Genomic DNA, 19,163 nt, shown 5'->3' with positions numbered 1-19,163 from the left:
CAACCAGTGTATATATTACACTGTACTTGAGTTATTTTACATTTCTCTCTCTCTCTGACTAAAGTTTGAGTTCCTCAAGGACAGATTATACACTGAATGAACAAACCACATTTGCCAAATCTAGGTCTATGTTTCTATTAATGAAATTATACATAAAAAAAATTCAGTAGGGAGAAAAAAATGAGTACTCCTAAAAATTTTTTTAAAAGGACCAGTATTAGATAAAAGTTGATGAAAAATCAACACTTTTCAGATATGAAAGCCAATCTAAATCCTTTAAAAACAGAAATAAATAATTAACGAAGATGTTACTTCTACAAAAGAAATTTCACTAAGAAGTGCTTTTATCCTGAAATTTGCACTGTCACACTAGAACTTTCACAGAAAGTAAGTTTTAAAATATCTTGGAAGATTTACATGACACATAATTAGTATCAGAAATTAAGCAAAGGCTGTGCTTCAAAATACATTATTTTCATAATACCAGCAACCCAAAAGACACATCATCCAATGACTTTTGGTCTTTGGTAGCAAGTTCATTTATATAACTTGCCTCTTTTTATTCTTGCTTCCTTAATTTCTTCACAGAGTTTATTAAATTCTGGGTCCAATTCAGCTGCAATGATGGCATGTGCAGTGTCCTTCAGGGTACAAGCTCTGTGCCTGATTATTTTATCTGTTAAAAAAGTTGATACATATTTATTATACATACAAATAAAATAACATTATAACAAAGGACATCTAAAAAGAGAAGTACAAGAATACATTTAAATAAAATTGCAAAATGAAATTGTAAAAACCATCTAAGTGGGAAATAAGTTCATTTAAATGATGGGTAAAAAAATAAGCTACTCAATCAAGTTGACAATTCCCTAAGAACTGCATTTCTAGAAATCCAAACTACTAAGCCTATTTAACAAATCATTATCTCAAACATATAAGGCTTTTTAATTTTGAAAACAAAAATGTACGGTTTTCAATAAAAATTTTAAAAGACTTAGAGGATATTCACCATATGCCCAGTACCAGAGTTGCCATAGATGGATACTGATAGAATTCAGAAATTCTTATGTAATTTTTTCCATAAGGGAAAATTGGTCAAAACTGTGCTGAAGAATATAATATATCCTAAGTAATGATGACCCATTAAAAAACTGTGACAAAAATAGACAAATACAGGAAGACACTGTAAGCTAAAGAATGCAAAATGGCATATAAATTCTAGGTAGATCCAAGAGAAAAGTACACCCTTGCAAGTAAGCTATACCTACAACTAGTACTAAAACAAGAGTCTTGCTTTACACCAGAAGTCCTCATTCATAAACAATACAATGTAAACCACGCCCCCTAGAGTTATGCAACTCCAAGATAGTAAAAATTAAGTAAATATAACAAGGCCAACTTAGTTTGCAATAGTATCAGGAACTAGAACCTACAGTCTCAAAGTAACATCCGATTTTCATCTCTAGTAAAGACACAAAATGTAGACAAAGATAACCTCATTTTATTTACAACTTTTATTAGAAAGCCATTAGAGTTCACTGTGGAAATCTTATAAAAATAAATATGGGGCACCCAAAAGGTAACCATGGGTTTATTTCCTTCCAATAATTTTCTCTAAACATTAATTTAATAAATGTGATTGTCAACTGTACCAGGAACTCAACCAGGTGATGGATGGCTACATTGTTAGTGAACAAATTTCATCTGTAGGCCGCAAAAGTTCTGAGGTAAAAAGATCTTGTAGATTTCAAGAAACTGAAAGGTAGCCTGGGTGGTCAGAACACAATAAGCAAATGAGAATTCAACCCCTCTTAACAATTTTAGATTTGTATCCTAAGAGCAGTGAAAAGTCGTTGGAAAGATCTGAGCAGGGTAAGCAACATGGTTCAAATGATCATTTCTGGCTACTGTCTGGAGACTAGATTGAAGGAGTCAAGAACAAAACCAGGGATCATCATCAGAAGGCTCTTAGTGAAAGAGGACAGCTAACTGAATGAAGGTACTGGTGGTGGTGGTGAAGGAAGAGAAGAGAACAGACTTGAAATGTGTTCTCAGTGACACAATCTGGTGAAGCAGGATGGTAAGTACCGAGGATGATTCCCTAGCTTCTTGAATGAAGTGTCTCTTATAAAGATGCAAAAAACTAAAGAATAAATATAGAGGGAAGGAAGAAAAGAAGTTAAAGATTAGCCTTGGTTTAAAGAGTTTAGTTTTGATACACCAAAAAAATATCCAAATGGAGGTATCATGTAGGCAGTAGTTTTTGTAGGCCTCAACAATTTATGACCAAAATACCACAATGACTGTATAATCTGCATTTACTATTTAACACACTGTATTTCCCTAAGTAATATATAAAAAAAAAGATCTACAATAGACATTTAATAAACTGCACATGTTCAAAGTATACATTTTGGTGTATTTTGACATTAAGTATACATCCACATCATCACTACAATCATCAAAAGTTTCCTTGTGCTCCTTTTTCTCCCTCCCTTCACTCTTTTCCTCATCCCTTCATCCTCAGGCTACCACAGATCAGTATTTTATTACTATAGATTAGTTCATATTTTCTAGAATTCTATATTATATGTAGAGAATTATATATTCTCTCTATATAAAATAGTATATATGTATATAATTCTTATACATTTATAAATATATAAATGTAAATGGAACTACAAAGAACACACATTCTATTTTTGTCTGGATTCTTTCACTTGGCATAATTATTTTGAGATTTGTACCTCCTGTTGTATATATCAATGCATCATTTCTTCTTACTGCTGAGTAATACTCCACTATTGGATATAATATAACTTGTTTATCCATTCATATGTTGATGGATATTAGGAATGGTTTGGGGTTTGGGTTATTATAAACAATGTCACTCTAAACTTTGGAAAGCAGTTTGGCAATTTCTTAGAATGAAAAACATACACCTGTTATATGATCTAGCCATGCTATTCGTAAGCATTAATTCAAGGGAAATGGAAGCATATATGCATACGAAGACTTGTTCATGAGTATTTAGGGTGACACTCTGTATAATAGCCCAAACCCAGAACCATTCCTAATATCCATCTACATGTGAATGGATAAATAAGTTATGTTATACTCAATAGTGGAGTATTACTCAGCAGTAAGAAGAAATGAAGCATTGATACATGCAACAAGAGGATGAATCTCAAAATAATTATGCCAAGTGGAAGAATCTAGCTGTGTGTATCTGCTCTCACTGGGAAAAGTGTATCACTTAGGTCAAGCTGGTAGATAGGGTTACTCAAGTCTCCTGTAGCTTTACGGATTTTCTGTGTACTTACTCCATCTAATTTTGAGATACTGGTATTGAAATTTTCAAGTTTAATTACAAATTTCTCTATTTCTCCCAGCAGTTCTATACATTTTTGCTTAAAGAATTTTTGAAGCTCTGTTATCAGAGGCATAAATGTTTAGAATTGTTATGCCTACTTGATTATGAAATAACCCTCTTCATCCCAGATATTAGTCTTTGGTCTGAAGTCTACTTTGGTATTTCTATAACCCTTCCAGTTTTCCTTTTTTGGTATAAGTATACCTTTTTCATGCTTTTAAGTTATCTGTAGCTTTACATTTAAAGTAGGTTTCCTATAAAAGAGCCTCTTTAACCCATTAGATAGCATGTCAGTTTCATAAAGTGGGTTCCTTATAAGAAACACACAATTACTTCTTGCTTTTTTATCCAATCTGACACTCTGCCTTTATTTGGGATGTTTAGGCCAGGGGTCAGTGTAAGAATATAGTAATTTATCCTCCATTTGCCCCATGGTCCCAAGCACATAAGCCGGTGAGAATTATGCCTGGACTTACCTGGGGCTTGCCTCACCTTATCTCTAAACATCCCGACCCTCCCCCAAGGCAACAGGCCGAGCGGATCCACCACAATAAAAGGCACAACTCTGCACCACACTGCTGCTCTCTCTCCCTGCTCTCTCTCTGTCTCGCTGCTCTCTCTGCTCTCTTTCTGTCTCGCTGCTCTCTCTGCTCTCTGTCTCACTGCTCTCTCTCTCTCTGTCTCTCTGCTGCTCTCTGCTCTGTCTCTGCTGCTCTCTCTGCTCTCTGCTCTCTCTCTGTCTCTGCTGCTCTCTCTGCTCTCTGCTCTCTCTGTCTCTGCTGCTCTCTCTGCTCTCTGCTCTGTCTCGCTACTCTCTGCTCTCTCTGTCTCGCTGCTCTCTCTGCTGTCTCGCTGCTCTCTCTGCTGTCTCGCTGCTCTCTCTGCTGTCTCGCTGCTCTCTCTGCTCTCTGTCTCTCTGCTGCTCTCTGCTCTGTCTCTGCTACTCTCTCTTTCTCTCTGCTCTCCCTGCTGTCTCTCTCTCTCTCTGTCCTCTCTGTCTCTCTGTCCCGCTGCTCCCTCTCTCTCTCTCTCTCCCCCCAGCTCTGGGGGCAGCCACTTTCTCTTTCAGATAATAAAATCTCTTGCGTGGACCCGTGTCTCCTGAGTCGTTCTGGGTAAGGAGGGTTGTGGCGAGATACCCTTTCAATCAGCAAGTTTTTCTGTATAGCACCAGAGAGTGATTACCTTAGACTTGCAGGCCATAAGTCCTCTGCCCAATATTCAAAGCTGTCCTTTTAGCATAAAAGCAACCACAGACAATGGTAAACAAAACGGTGTGGCCATGTTCCGATGCTTAAAATATCATTTATAAGCCAATTTAACTGTAGTTTGATTTATGTGATTAATATGATTACTATTTATTTTCTATTTGTCCCATATGCTCTTTGTTCCCTTTTTCTCACTTCTCTTGGATTGTGTACTTTTTTATGATTCCATTTTTTCTTCTTGTTAGTTTATTAGATCTAACTATATGCTGCACTATTGCTAGCCCTGTGTGAGTTTCAAGGAATATTCCTTTTCTTTCTCTGGCCTCAGGTAGTTTCCTCACATCGATATGATCAGTGTTGAGCTGAAGACTAGAGGAGGATCTTTGGCAGATCTCCAGAGTGCTCTCTCTCCATGCAGCTTTCTTCTTTCTGATATTCTGGCCTGAGAATTCCATCCACTTCGGCCTCCTTACATTCCCAGCCCTATCTTTCAGTTCAGGAAGATGTCCAGGCTCTGCCTGAGTTCTTCCTTCCTGTGCCAGTCTTGAAACTCTCCAGACAACCACAGTGTACAGCTTTAGTTTCTCATCTTTGGGGTATCATTTTCCTTCATTTCCATATCCAATGTCTTCAAAATTGTTTTTCATAAATTTTGCTCATTTTTTTCTTTCATTTTTCAGATAGGAGGCTTTAAAAAAAAGTTAAGATCCCTTTTCTACTATCCTGGCCAAAATCAGAAGTCTCCTGGTAACTTAAAAATTCTTTGAGAACCCAACTTTAATGGCTGTGTAACAATCCAAAGTAGGAAAAACCTTAATTTTTCAAAATTATTATTCATTGTTGGGAGTTTTAAGGTGCTTCAAATTTTAGCTACTATAAACAAAAAATTAGAATGAACATCTCTAGAAGTAGCTATACTTTTAAACTGATAAAACAATGTTGTAGCCCACGCAATATCACAACTTTCTGCCACTAACTTTCCACCTTAGCTTGAAAAAAGCTGAAAAAAGAGGTAGATTAAATATAAAGCCATATCTCTGGCATATTATCACTAAAAAAACTCAGCGGTCTTTCTTTTTTGCTTTTTTAAATGCATGCCTCCCACCTACATTCCATCCCCAATTAAAAGGGATGGAATTCTTTTCAGAGAATGCATGAATGAAAAAAATTCCATAAAAATTTCCCTGACAGATGAGGAATTTATTCTAAAGAGCATCTGCATCTGATGTGGGAACAACACCTTTTTATGTGCGTATCATTACCATTCTTTTCAGCCATTCTAGCTTAAGAAGTGTCAAAGTTTATACACAGCATAGAATCATAAGCCTATGGAATATTAAAATTAGAAGAGATATCCATGTTTTGGATCTTCACCTTTTTTGAGGAGCTAGGGAGTCATCTCGGATCCTTATAATCATAATAAAAGTGGAAAAGTACACATGCACACAATTTTGGATGGGGTTGTTCTGAGACTCTCATGGACACCAGACTTAAAATCCTTGCTTTAAAACTGTGCATAAATAAAAACTACTATTTACCAGTTATTTTACTATGTCTCATGCTTTGAGATCTTAAGATTCTCCAAATCCATGAAAAATGAAAGAAACATAAACACAAAAAACATTCACATTGTCATTGAAAGTAAGAAAGGTTTCAATCCATTCAGATACGCTATATAAAACATTTGTGGGCATGTACACGTATCAAATAACCTCTCTAAGCCTCAATCTCCCTATATCTATAATAAAGATATTACCACTTACATCTGCCTTCGGTAAAAAACAATGGCTCTACAAAAATTTACGAGTGTCTACAAAATTAGCAGAACCACTAGTTTTATGAAAGTAACAACTACTTAAGTGTGTCAATGTTTCTTTTGTATTTTGGTAAGCAGAAAGAAATATGTTAGCTGGGTTTTTTTTTTCAATAAAATGATCAAGAAAGATTAGTAATACTTAAGAAAAAATAATTTCACGGGATGATTTTTCATCACAAAGTAGTTCATAAATAAGACACTTTATATTTATTGGTTCAAATTTGCATTATGTTATTATTGTAAGGCTGGAGGCACCAAGAAGAGGGGTGAGCCAACTGGACAAGCTCAGGCCTCACCAAATGAGGCAAAGAGACCAACAGGTTCTGGTCTGACAACATTCCAGAGCCTGATTGGATAACACTCCCAACTAGAGCCCTTCCCCCAAGCTAAAAGATTAGTGGTAACTTTCCAGTACCTGGCTAAAGGCCAATGAGAGACCCCCACGTACCCTAGGCGAGCCAATCCTCGCGCCACTGTACACCTTTGCTCTCCCTCCCCCTGCCTTCTTTAAAAACTTGCTGCCTGCCCTGCTGGGTGTGACTTCCCCAGCCTGTGTTTCAGACGGAGGAACACCACCCAGGAATTGCATTCAAATAAACTGCCTGGCTCTTTGTCGCCTCTCGTCGCCTGCTTATTTCGGTTGGAATTTATCTTACATTGGAATTTATCTTACATTTGGTGCTGAAATCCCAGGAAGGAGCGTGAGTGCAGGGCCCCGCCCCCTCCTTCCCCGACCCGGGACTTCAGCCTGCTCTCAACTGCGTGGATCATTTTCCGGTGAGTCCCTCAGTTTCCCCGGGTCTGTTTCACTTCCTAACTCCGTTTCACCTGGTCCATTCGAAATCATAGCTACGTCCAGGGTGGGGCATCCGGCCCCTGGGCATCCAGCCCACCCTCTGCAGGCATCCGGCCCACCCCTGGCCCTGCGGTGTGGGAGATGTCCCTAACCCAGGCTCCCAGGACGTCTCCCCTGAGTGGGATTGGTTAGGGAGTGACACAGACATGGGGAACCAGCCCTCAAAAGCGGAGGCCCAGACCCCATTGCGGTGTCTCATTTCTAATTTGGCTACTCTGTATTTGTCCCGGGAAGTTCGCAAATGGAAGCTGGTCTTCCTTTGCTCTCAGGCCTGACCTCAGTATCCCTTGGACAACCAGTCTCACTGGCCCCCTGAGGGAACTTTGGATTTTGGCCTCCTCACTGACTTAACTAATTATTGCTATCAGAGCGGAAAGTGGAGTGAAATCCTGTATGTGCAGGCTTTTTGGACTCTGCGCACCCGCCCAGATTTGTGTGTTAACTGTGCTCCTTCCCAAGTTTTGTTAGCCCAGGCCTCCGCCATAGACCGCCGATCTCTACCACTCCTATTACTGGGAGGCTCTTCTCTTATGGACTCAGCGGAGGATCTCGGCTACCCCCCTTCCTGCTCCTCCAGGCCCACCGCGAGGCCAGCTCCCTTCCTCAATGTTTCTCTCCGCCATCTTGTTCTCCTTCTCTTCTGGTTTCTTCAACATCTCGTTCTCCTTCTCTTCCAGTTTCTCCACCATCTTCTTCTCCTTCTCTTCCGGTTTCTCCACCATCTCGTTCCCCTTCTCTTCCGGTTTCTCCACCATCTCATTCTCCTTCTCTTCTGGTTTCTCCACCACCTTGTTCTCCTTCTCTTCCGGTTTCTCCACCATCTTGTCCCCCATCTCTTCCAGTCGCACCGCCATCTTGCTCCACAGGTGCCGACTACACTTCAGATAAAGCAGATAAAACTCCCCCATACCCCAGTCCCCAGCCTTCAAGCTCCGCATCAATTCCCAGGTTGTATCCCCCAGTGCCAAGGTCGCCCCCTCTGTCCCCTCCTTCAAACCTGCCGCCGTCTAACTCGCCGCGGCTGGCGCCCAAATGGTCTAGCCCTCCTGTAACCCACTCTAAGTCACAGCAGTCTCAAGCTCACGTGATGGCTCCTCTGAGGGAGGTAGCAGGGGCTGAAGGAGTAGTGTAGGTTCATGTACCTTTTTCCCTGGCAGACTTGTCCCAAGTAGAACAGCGATTGGGGTCCTTTTCCTCCAACCCCGTAATGTTCGCTAAGCAGTTTAAATACCTCACTTGAGCATACAAGCTCACCTGGCATGATGTACATGTAGTCCTCCAATCCACTCTAACCCCAGGAGAATACGACCATGTCACAGCAGCGGCACAGCACTGTGCCAATGAAGCCCATGACACAGATGAGTGGGAACCTATGGGCAGAGAAGCTATTCCTCTACAAGAATCCCTGTGGGATTACAATTCTCCCGAGGGTGAAGCATGCCAGGATCGCATGGTTCGCTACTTATTGGCAGGTATGAACTCAACAGCCCTAAAGGCTATCAATTATGATAAGCTTAGAGAAATTACCCAGAAACCTAATGAAAACCCATTAGAATTCCTCAAGCGCCTAAAAGCAACTCTAGGAGTTTTTACTAAAATTGACCCGGCCTCAGCGTTAGGTTCCTCTCTCCTGGCCATGCATTTTATAACTCAGTCAGCTCCCGACATCAGGCGCAAGCTTTAAAAGGCTGAGGATGGTCCCCAGACCCCTGTAGGAGACCTAGTAGATATGGCATTTAAAGTTTTTCATGCCCGAGAGGACGAGAGCGAGAGGAGGTCAGCTGCCTGAATGGCAGAACAGACTCGCACAATAACAGCTGCTCTGCAGCTGGCTCATGGAGATCGTCGGGGTGTCCCTGAAGAGTGACTCGAACCTCTGGGCCCTTGCTTTCGGTGCAGCGAAGAAGGGCACTGGGCACGGACGTGCCCCAACCAACCACACAGACCGACCAGAACGTGCCCCAGCTGCAGAAAACGAGGTCATTGGAAAGTAGACTGTCCACTTGAGGGTGGTCCTCCTCTGGCTGCAGAGCCCCGGGGGAGGGCAGACGCCCTTGAAGGACTACCCTTCAGACCTGCAGGGCATCCTCAAACACTGAAGATGCCTGGACTCGGACACCCCGATCACCCTCGCCGAGCCCAGGCACAAGCTGTGGGTAGCGGGTAAGCCCATCTCCTTCTTGGTGGATATGGAGGCTACCTACTCTGTTCTCCCCTCTTTTAAAGGGCCTTTGAACCCTGCCAAGATCTCCGTAGTTGGGGTCATGGGAACCCTCTCCAAGCCTTTAGAGACGGGCCCGGTGGCCTGCACCTTCCAAGGCATCCCATTTACCCATTCCTTTCTGGTCATGCCTTCCTGTCCTACCCCTCTGTTAGGACGGGATTTGCTTTGTAAGTTAGGAGCCTCTATTTCTCTCCCACCTTTTAAATGCTTACAGAACTCCATAAACTCCCTCATTGCTTTGGTCAGCAAAGGGGAGTTAGACGGCAGGGACCTGAGTCTCCCGACTCCCTGGACTGCTGTCAATCCGGTCGTGTGGGACATCTCCACCCCTGTGGTGGCAACCCACCACACCCCAGTTTTAATATGCCTTAAAGACCCATCCTGCTTCCCCTCTCAGCCTCAATTTCCTATTTTGCAAGCTCACCGAAAGGGACTACAGCCTTGTGTTAATCGTCTACTCTCACAGGGGCTTTTAGTATCAACTAACTCTCCATGCAATACTCCCATCTTGCTGGTAAAATAGCCTTCTAGAGCGTATCGCCTCGTTCAAGACCTCTGAATAATTAACGAGGCTGTTATTCTCTTACACCCAGTAGTGCCTAACCCATATACTCTTCTGTCTCAGGTCCTTCTGGTACCTCTCATTTTACTGTACTGGACCTTAAAGATGCCTTTTTCACTATACCTCTCCACTCAGACTCGCAGCTGCTATTTGCCTTTACATGGGAAGACCCTGACACCAGTCGATCTAGACAACTGATCTGGACAGTTCTACCTCAAGGTTTTAGAGATAGCCCCCATCTTTTTGGACAGGCCCTGGCAGAAGACCTCTCACAACATTCAACAGGCGAGAGTACTCTCCTCCAATATGTGGATGATCTTTTACTTTGCAGCTCCTCAAAGGAGGCCTCAATCCTGGACACCACATCCCTTCTTAATTTCCTGGCAGACATGGGATACAGGGTACAGCCAAAGCACAGCTGTCTCTACCTCAGGTTACATACCTTGGGCTAACTCTAACTCCCACCACTAAAGCCCTGATGGTGGACCGAGCAGCTGTGATTAAAGCTCTCCTGCCACCTACTTCAGGAGCCAAGATACTATCCTTTCTAGGATTGGTGGGGTTTTTCAGACACTGGGTGCCTAACTTTGCCATTCTGGCCAGACCGCTCTATGTGGCTCCCACAGAGACTCCTACTGGGCCGCTAACTTCACCCGCTGAGATAGCTTCTGCCTTCCATCAGTTGCAAGATGTGTTGCTCTCATCCCCCCCATTAATGCTCCCCAACGTAACTAAGCCCTTTACCCAATATACAGCAGAGAGGGAAGGGGTGGCCACCAGAGTGCTGGTACAGCCAGTGGGGCCGGGGGGCCATCCCGCTGCCTTTCTCTCCAAACAGTTAGATACCACCGCCGGGGGTGGCAGCCTTGCCTCCGAGCCCTGGCAGCTGTGGGAAGTCTGGCCCAAGAAGCCCTGAAACTAACTCTCCAACAGCCCATTATTGTGTATTCCCCACACCGGTTACAAGATCTTTTAAGTCATAAATCCCTGGCCTCCTTGAGTCCTTCAAGAGTACAGGAATTCCACCTCCTGTTTATTGAAAATCCACAGGTAACCCTACAAGTCTCTCCACCCCTTAACCTAGCCTCCTTGCTTCCCATCAGCAATCAGGCAGATCAGCCCACTCATTCCTGTGTAGAGATTGTAGAGGCTCTTAGAAAACCTAGAGAGGGCCTACAAGACGTGCCCCTCGAGGACCCTGACTTGAACCTTTTTTGTAGACAGAAGCTCGGTGAAGGGGAGTGACGGGGCACGAAGGGCAGCCTACGCAGTGGTGACTCTGTCACAAGTGATAGAAGCAAACCTACTCCCATCTGGGACCACCTCCCAGAAAGCTGAATTAGTAGCTCTTACCCGGGCGTTACAGCTGGCAGCTGGGAAGAGGGCCACAATTTATACTGACTCTGAATGTGCCTTCCTAATTACACACACTCATGCTGCGATTTGGAAAGAAAGGGGCTTCCTTACCACTAAGGGAACCCCGATCACCAATGGTAGGGCTATCAGCCGCCTGCTACAGGCCCTACAAGACCCCAAAGAAGTGGCCATTGTGCATTGTAAGGGACATCAGACTAGAAACGATCCAGTAACCAGAGGTAATGCGTTGGCAGATGCCACGGCCAAAAATTAACATCTGAGTTGGGGCAACCCTCTGTGCTGTTTCTTTCCCCCTCTCTATTGCCCCAATACCCCGATGACGAACAGCAACTGCTTCTACATCAAGGGGGGATGTTGAGAGATCAGGGATGGATATATCTCGGGGGACAAATTGCCCTCCCCCAAGCCCAAGGCAGAGATGTCATATCCAAAATTCATCAGTTTCTACACATTGGGCCAGAAGCCATGCACCGGTTTCTCTCCCCCATGTTTGCCCCTTATGATCTCCGCAAGGCCATAGATCAGGTGCACCAAGCCTGCACTACTTGTCATCACGTCTTGTCTCAAGGTGCTCTGAAGATCCGGATGGCCCTCCACCAGATGAGAGGAACAATCCCCGGACAGGACTGGCAGGTCGATTTCACCCACATGCCTAAGCATAAAAAGCTTCAGTATTTACTAGTTCTGGTTGATACCTTTTCAGGGTGGATTGAAGCCTTCCCCACCAGCCAGGAAACAGCTTCGATAGTGGCACAGACATTGGTGGCGCATATCATCCCCCGCTTTGGCCTGCCTGCCTCGCTACAGTCAGACAACGGGCCTGCTTTCATCTCTTGGGTCACTCAGCTAACAGCCGAGGCTCTCAATATCACCTGGAAACTCCATATACCCTACCACCCCCAATCGTCGGGTAAGGTCGAAAGAGCTAATGGTCTCTTAAAAGACCAACTAACTAAGCTGTCTCTAGAGGTAAAGCTCTCATGGCCCAATCTTCTCCCCATCGCTCTTGCTCGGCTGCATGCTGCCCCCTGGGGACCGGCTGGACTAAGCGCATTTGAGCTGATGTATGGCAGGCCCTTCTTACTAAACATAGGCCTTCCCGCTACCTCTCCTCCTTTGGCCTCCTACCTTCCTTACTTTACACTGTTGAGACATCTTAGGGAACACACAGACCAGCTCCTACTCCAACCTACGTCATCCAACAACCCAGGAGACATAGCAATCCTTCAGCCAGGAGACGAGGTACTCCTAAGAGAACTCCAGCCAAAATCTCTCCAACCCTGCTGGACAGGGCCTTATACAGTAATCCTCGCTGCGCCCTCAGCAGTCAAACTACATGGGCATCCCTCCTGGTATCACCTTTCTAGGCTCAAACGGGTACCCAGACATGATGATTGGGTGTCTTGTGAGGTGGGTCCTCTTAAGCTGTGGGTTAGTCGTGTCAAGTACAACCAGCCAGATGAATAGCCCAGTGGTCTCCAGGCAGAGTTATTCTGCATGGAAGTTTAAGCTCCAACTAACTCTTTATGGAATCAACGGAGAAGTAGGCACCCAAAGTTGCCCACGTGTAGGTTGTCAGGCACTGATTCAAATACTGGTACACACAGACATCTTAAACACTTTCTCAAACCCTACGCTGTGCTTTCTGTATGACCAAATCTCTCATACATGTATTTTCCAGTCTGACATGTATGGGGGATGTCATCTTGAATTAGACACATGTAGAGTTCATGCAGTAGAAAAAAACAGCAAGAGTAGTCTCTGACAACATGTTCTTCAGAATACACGATAAGCTATACATTACCATTAGTGACCCATGGGATCCACAATGGGAAAAAGGAGTACAGGGCAACCTATACGATAGTTACCAAAGGTCCTAAACACCCAAGTACAGGTATCTAGTAATATTCTAAAAACAGAACAGGCACTAAAACAGAAGATTCAGTTGGACCCCTACCCCCACTCTCTACGACCAGCAGGAGCACCACTTTCCTGGGCCGGAGTCATTAGAGAAACAGTGCGGTTTCTTAATGCTTCACATATCCTCAGCAATGTGTCCAATTGTTTCCTCTGTGCCTCCCTCCAACACTCCCCAATGGTGGCAGTTTTTTCCAGGCTCAACCAGTAAACTCTGAAAAAGACTGCAGCCTCCCTTTAAGCGAGGTACCGATGTGGAAAATGAGCCTTAAGCCCAAAGCTCAACATAGGTCCAGGGCCACCAGAAAATGGCGCGATGAACCATCGTCCCCACTGACCTGCTACCTGACCCAGTGTTCTACCATCTCAGAACTGTCAATGGGAAGCCAATGCCGATGACAGGTAGCCATAGACACTCCAATCTCCCTTCAGGGGGGCAGGTTCTTCTGGTGCAATAATACACTTACCCAATGCATCAACAGCACCACGGTAGGACCCTGCTTTTCAGTGATGCTAGTGCCCCAACTAACATTGTACAGCAAACCTGAAGTAAAACAGGCACTAGACGAATGGTCTATATATCAAAACACTAGACAGAAGAGGGCCGTTTTTCTACCTGTGCTAGTGGGAGTGAGCCTAGTTACTGCAGTGGCCACGGCCGCCACAGGGGCAGGAGCGTTAGGCCATAGCTTAGTCAGCTCACAGGGTCTGGCAAGTCAATTGGCGGCATTAGACGATAGAGTGAGCCTAACCTTGGGAGAAACCTCGACCTCCCTTATCTCCCTCCAGCGACAACTTACTTCCCTTGCCCAGGTCACCCTTCAAAATCGGCGGGCCGTAGATCTGCTTACCGCAGAAAAGGGCGGGAGCTGTATTTTCTTGCAGGAAGAATGCTGCTACTATATCAATGAGTATGAGGTCGTAGAACAAAGCGTGAAAAAACTACAAGAACTACAAAGAGACCTCCACAAAACACGAGTACCTGAAGGCGGCCCTTATGGGTGGCTTCAGTCCCCTATAATGGCATGGCTAATGCCTCTGCTAGGCCCCTTAATAACAGTTTGTGGTTTACTCTTAATTGCCCCATGTGTTTTCAAGTTCCTTCAACAGCACATGACAGAAATTTCACATATAAAAGTTAATCAACCGTTGCTGCACAAGTACTCGCCCCTCCTGACTGAGCCTCCTCCGGCCGTCAACCAGCCTTAAAAGCGCCCCAATGACGCCCCTTGTCAGCTGGAAGTAGGCAGATTGAGTCATCGCCCATTATGACCAAAAGGCTGGAATGTAAGGCTGGAGGCACCAAGGGGAGGGGTGAGCCAACTGGACAAGCTCAGGCCTCACCAAATGAGGCAAAGAGACCAACAGGTTCTGGTCTGACAACATTCCAGAGCCTGATTGGATAACACTCTCAACTAGAGTCCTTCCCCAAGCTAAAAGATTAGTGGTAACTTTCCAGTACCTGGCTAAAGGCCAATGAGAGACCCCCACGTACCCTAGGCGAGCCAATCCTCGCGCCACTGTATACCTTTGCTCTCCCTCCCCCTGCCTTCTTTAAAAACTTGCTGCCTGCCCTGCTGGGTGTGACTTCCCCAGCCTGTGTTTCAGACCGAGGAACACCACCCAGGAATTGCGTTCAAATAAACTGCCTGGCCCTTTGTTGCCTCTCGTCACCTGCTTATCTTGGTTGGAATTTATCTTACATTGGAATTTATCTTACAATTATGTCTCCATCTTATAATTTCTACCTAATCTGAGACTCCTTCAGTTAGTATCTAAAAAGAGAACAATTGATAGTATTTACTCACTGACCACATTTATTAAGAACATGATCCATACAAGATACCTACATAGATCCTATTCTCAATCAGTTTACAATTTAAAACAAAAGATCAGGATATGTAGACAAGTAACTACTTTAGGAAAATAAAAGTAGTGTCTCAGAAAAGGTATAGTGCTAGGATTCCAAAATGAAAAGATTACTTATACATGGAAGGAAATCAGAAAAACCTTTATGGATATAGTACCATTTAATATTCCTTCAAGGGTAAGTAAGATTATAAAAGAACGTGTTTTTAAAAACAATGCACTTTTAAAAGTTTTCTTGCATATAACTTAAACCTCAATAAAGATAATTTAAAAAGAAAAAAATGTACACAGTCCCAAAAAGGCAATACATTTAACAAAGGTACTATAAATACCAAAAGTAAGAATGAGACTTAAACTGAGAACTGGGACCTATATTTCCTAGAAAAGTTTCTTCCTAAGCTTTCCTCTCTTCTCATTCTATATATTGCCTGTGTGATCTCATTCACTCCTATACACTGATGACTCCAACCATGTCTCTTGCCCAAATGTCTCCTTACCTCTAGAACCACATTTACAACTCCTACTATACAAGGTCTGCATTTCATCTGGGTGTACCAACAGTAATTCACACTAACACATCCAAAATTAAATTTAGCATATTGCCTATAAATTCAATCCTTCATTGGGTTTACATCTCAGATTCCTTATCACCCAGACCAGAAACTCAAGATCATCCTAGACTTCTGGCAGTCACACATCTAATGGGCTGGTCACGAAGCCCTTTATGTTCCATCTCTGTCACCCCACTGCAAATCAATCTTTATTAGTCCTCCAACCTCCATCTCACCACGCCCTTGACCTCTCCCCCAAAACTGATACTGCCTGTAATATTATAATCTTAAATGCAAATCAAATCAAATCATACCACTGTCTGTCTCAAAATCATAGAATGTTTCCTTAATCATCTAGAGAATTAACTCTGTGGTTCTTTTACAGGAACAAGAGAAGACAGGTAAATTATTATTGTTATTTATTTATTTATCTGCAGGACTCTCTACTAAGTAGGCTTTAGGCATCTTAAAGGCTACAGCAGTCTATCTGCAGCAATGAACACAACTTAAACATAAGAGTATTTCATAAATGGAGGCTCAGTGAATGGAGATTCAGGGAATAGGGAAGTGGATCAATTTCCCACCACTCCTCCATAGGCATTCTATTCTCCAGCCGTATTCTCTTTTTTTTTAGCTTTGTACACTACTTTTCTTGGCCTAGAATAAATGCCTGTCCTAATCTTATTCATCTCTAGGTCGTGTTGGCTCCTCTGTGTTCCACTCACACTACGTAGATATTTTTAATACAGACCTTATGAAATTGCATTAATCTGCTACCACCTCAAGACAAAATTCATAATTGCCACATCTATACTTAATAATCTAGTTACCAATAATTACATGTTTGTCATTTCTATAAAACAATGGGTTTTTAGATAATAGGGACTATGGTTTATTTACCTCTATATATAACTGGTAGAGCTAAACTGCGCATACCACCCCACCAAATATGTTTGTTGAAGGCCTAACCCCCACCTCATAATGTGACAATCCTTGGGGTAGAGCCTTTCCAGAGATAATTAGGGTAAAGTAAGCTCATATGAGAATAGGCCCTAATCCAATCTGACTTGTATCCTTATAAGAAAAAGAAATTTGGACATAGAAAGAGATATGAGGTGTACACACATACAAAGAAAAGACCATTTGAGGACACATCAAGAAGGTAGCCATTTGCAAGCCAAAGAGAGATGCCTCAGGAGAAATCATCAAATCTGCTAACATCTGGATTTTGGACTTTCAGCCCCAGAACTATGAGAAAATTAATTTCTGTTGTTTAAGTCCCAGTTTGTGATATTTTGTTTCAGAAGACCCAATAAACTAAAACCATATCATATAGCATAATGTCTACCACACAGTAATTATTCAATATGTTTAACAGATCTGAGTATCTCTGTCTCAAGAGGCAAGGAGTGCAATAGTCATCTTTGTATTCTATGCACCCAACTCTGTAACTAGCATATGGTACTCATAAATACTAACAGAAAATATGAATGAGCATGACTGAAGCACAGCACAAACAGAGCTCCAAAAGCTAGGGTGAGCTTAATTCTTAAGCAACTGGTACAAAATGGAAGATTCTGAAAAGGCTACAAGAACAGGACTGAAATTTCAGCAAAATTAGCTAAATGAAGATATGCATATGTATACATTTGAGGGCTAGAGAAAGGATGCACTGCAAGCACAAAGAGAGAAGAACAGTTAAACATAATATATCACACACCTATAGGGTCAAATATCTGATACTGGTCACATTTAGAACTGACGAGGTAAAATTCTTATGGCTACTTATGTCTACATCATCCTCAAGGGAAAGAATCTGGGTAAACACTTAGGCAACATGTACAGCTTTCAAAATGTTGGCTTTTGGCTTCTACGTATATGCTAGTTTGTTTCCCAAATGGCCAAGTATTCTGCAAAACAGAACACTGAAAGCTTTCAAATACTCCTAGGAGCTTGTAAAAGTAATACAACATTCATGTAATTTCCACTTGCTACACAACAGACCCTGAGGTGGTTTTTCTAATACATAACAAGTGGTTCTGTTGCTAAGAAAAAAACAGACCTCTTGACTAAAGATATGAAATAATCTGAACAGAGCCAAAACCATTCTTTTTAATTATATTACACTTTCTGCATCCACAACAGTGAAGGAGGAAAGTTATAAGTGTACCATGTCAACTCTAACTGTGAGAGAGCCATAATCTTTTTTATATTATATTGTCCTGGATAATATGAATGACTGCTGGTGTTTTACCAATCACAGCTTTAGCCGTGCTCCATTCTTCTCACCTTTCAGATTCTTAAAATACCTAATCACAAAATTACCCCATTTCCTAAGAGCATCCAATCCAATGCAGAGCTCTACCTTCCTTAAATCCTCCCTGAAATCACTTAACACAAGTTCAGTACAAGACAGTTCCTCATGATATACATTCTCCAATCAATTCATGTTGTTTAACTACAGATTTGTTCCTGGCAGTCTTCCCTGGAAAGCACTGAAAGAGCTGGGACTATAGACTTGGATGTGGAGTGGGATTAGGAGTAAAAAAAATAAAATTACAATCTATAAAACAAGCAAATCTACCTAAAGAGGTCTTTTGATATGTAAATTTATCCTATAATAAGTTCCCACACATCTGAAATTCCCAGAGTTTATCACCACTGGTGATATTAACTAAAAAAGTAAACTTAAAAATTAAATTCCTAATTACTCAGTTTTCCATTTTACCTGAACAAAATTAGAATGTAAGTATAAAAAGTGAAAGGTAAATGGAAAAACTAAACCCTGAACATAAATACCTAAAATAATGAAATCTTCCACCTTAAGTACATTACTTAATAAATGTAATGCTTAAGTGTATTATGTTTCTCATCAAGTTTCTAAATATAGTAGTATATCATTCAAATTAATTTATCTATCTGAAACATAGGCATATTTTAGTATTAAAATTTTAAACTATTTTTTCATTGATCATCAAAGTGAATCTTCTTGCCCAGTCTATCCTTACCTCCTGGGTCCTTATCTGGATTGTACTCTAAAGCATTGCTACAGATGAGGTCAATGTCTTTCAGGAAATCCTTAGTAGTCAGGTAATTATGCTTATCAATTTTAGTTATTACTGTTGATAAATCCATCGGTTCCTTGATTACTTCAAGATAATCTGAAACCTAAATCAAACAGGATATTTTAATGAAAATTATTTCTGGTATTTCAGATAATCTACTCATAAAAACATAAACTAAAACCACACAGCTATTTAAAATTTAAATCTAGATATCTAAGAAGTAATTACAAATAAGGATAAAATTACAGAGCAATTTATGCTACTAAAGTTACTGTGTCATACTTTCCATGAAAAGCTTCAGTTTCAAGTCAAATCTAAATCAACTCTGAAATGTTTCTCATC

General features: G+C 42.2%; 1 protein-coding gene across 2 annotated transcripts in view; it reads right to left on the bottom strand.

The window, feature by feature from the left end:
- Positions 1 to 19,163, bottom strand: part of ATAD2B (ATPase family AAA domain containing 2B) — a 171,544-nt gene that overhangs the window by 16,915 nt on the left and 135,466 nt on the right. For both annotated transcript variants that reach the window (XM_036881655.2, XM_036881656.2), the window contains exons 22-23: positions 18,765 to 18,924; positions 554 to 676 (exon numbers count right to left, since the gene is read on the bottom strand). In XM_036881655.2, the coding sequence (XP_036737550.2) occupies positions 554 to 676; positions 18,765 to 18,924 (283 nt within the window). The remainder of the gene's footprint in view (positions 1 to 553; positions 677 to 18,764; positions 18,925 to 19,163) is intronic.

The sequence above is a fragment of the Manis pentadactyla genome, chromosome 2, assembly GCF_030020395.1.
Source record: "Manis pentadactyla isolate mManPen7 chromosome 2, mManPen7.hap1, whole genome shotgun sequence".
In the NCBI taxonomy this organism is placed as follows: Eukaryota; Metazoa; Chordata; class Mammalia; order Pholidota; family Manidae; genus Manis; species Manis pentadactyla.
The sequence above is the reverse complement of the archived record's forward strand: the minus strand, read 5'-3'. Positions and strand labels throughout refer to the sequence as shown.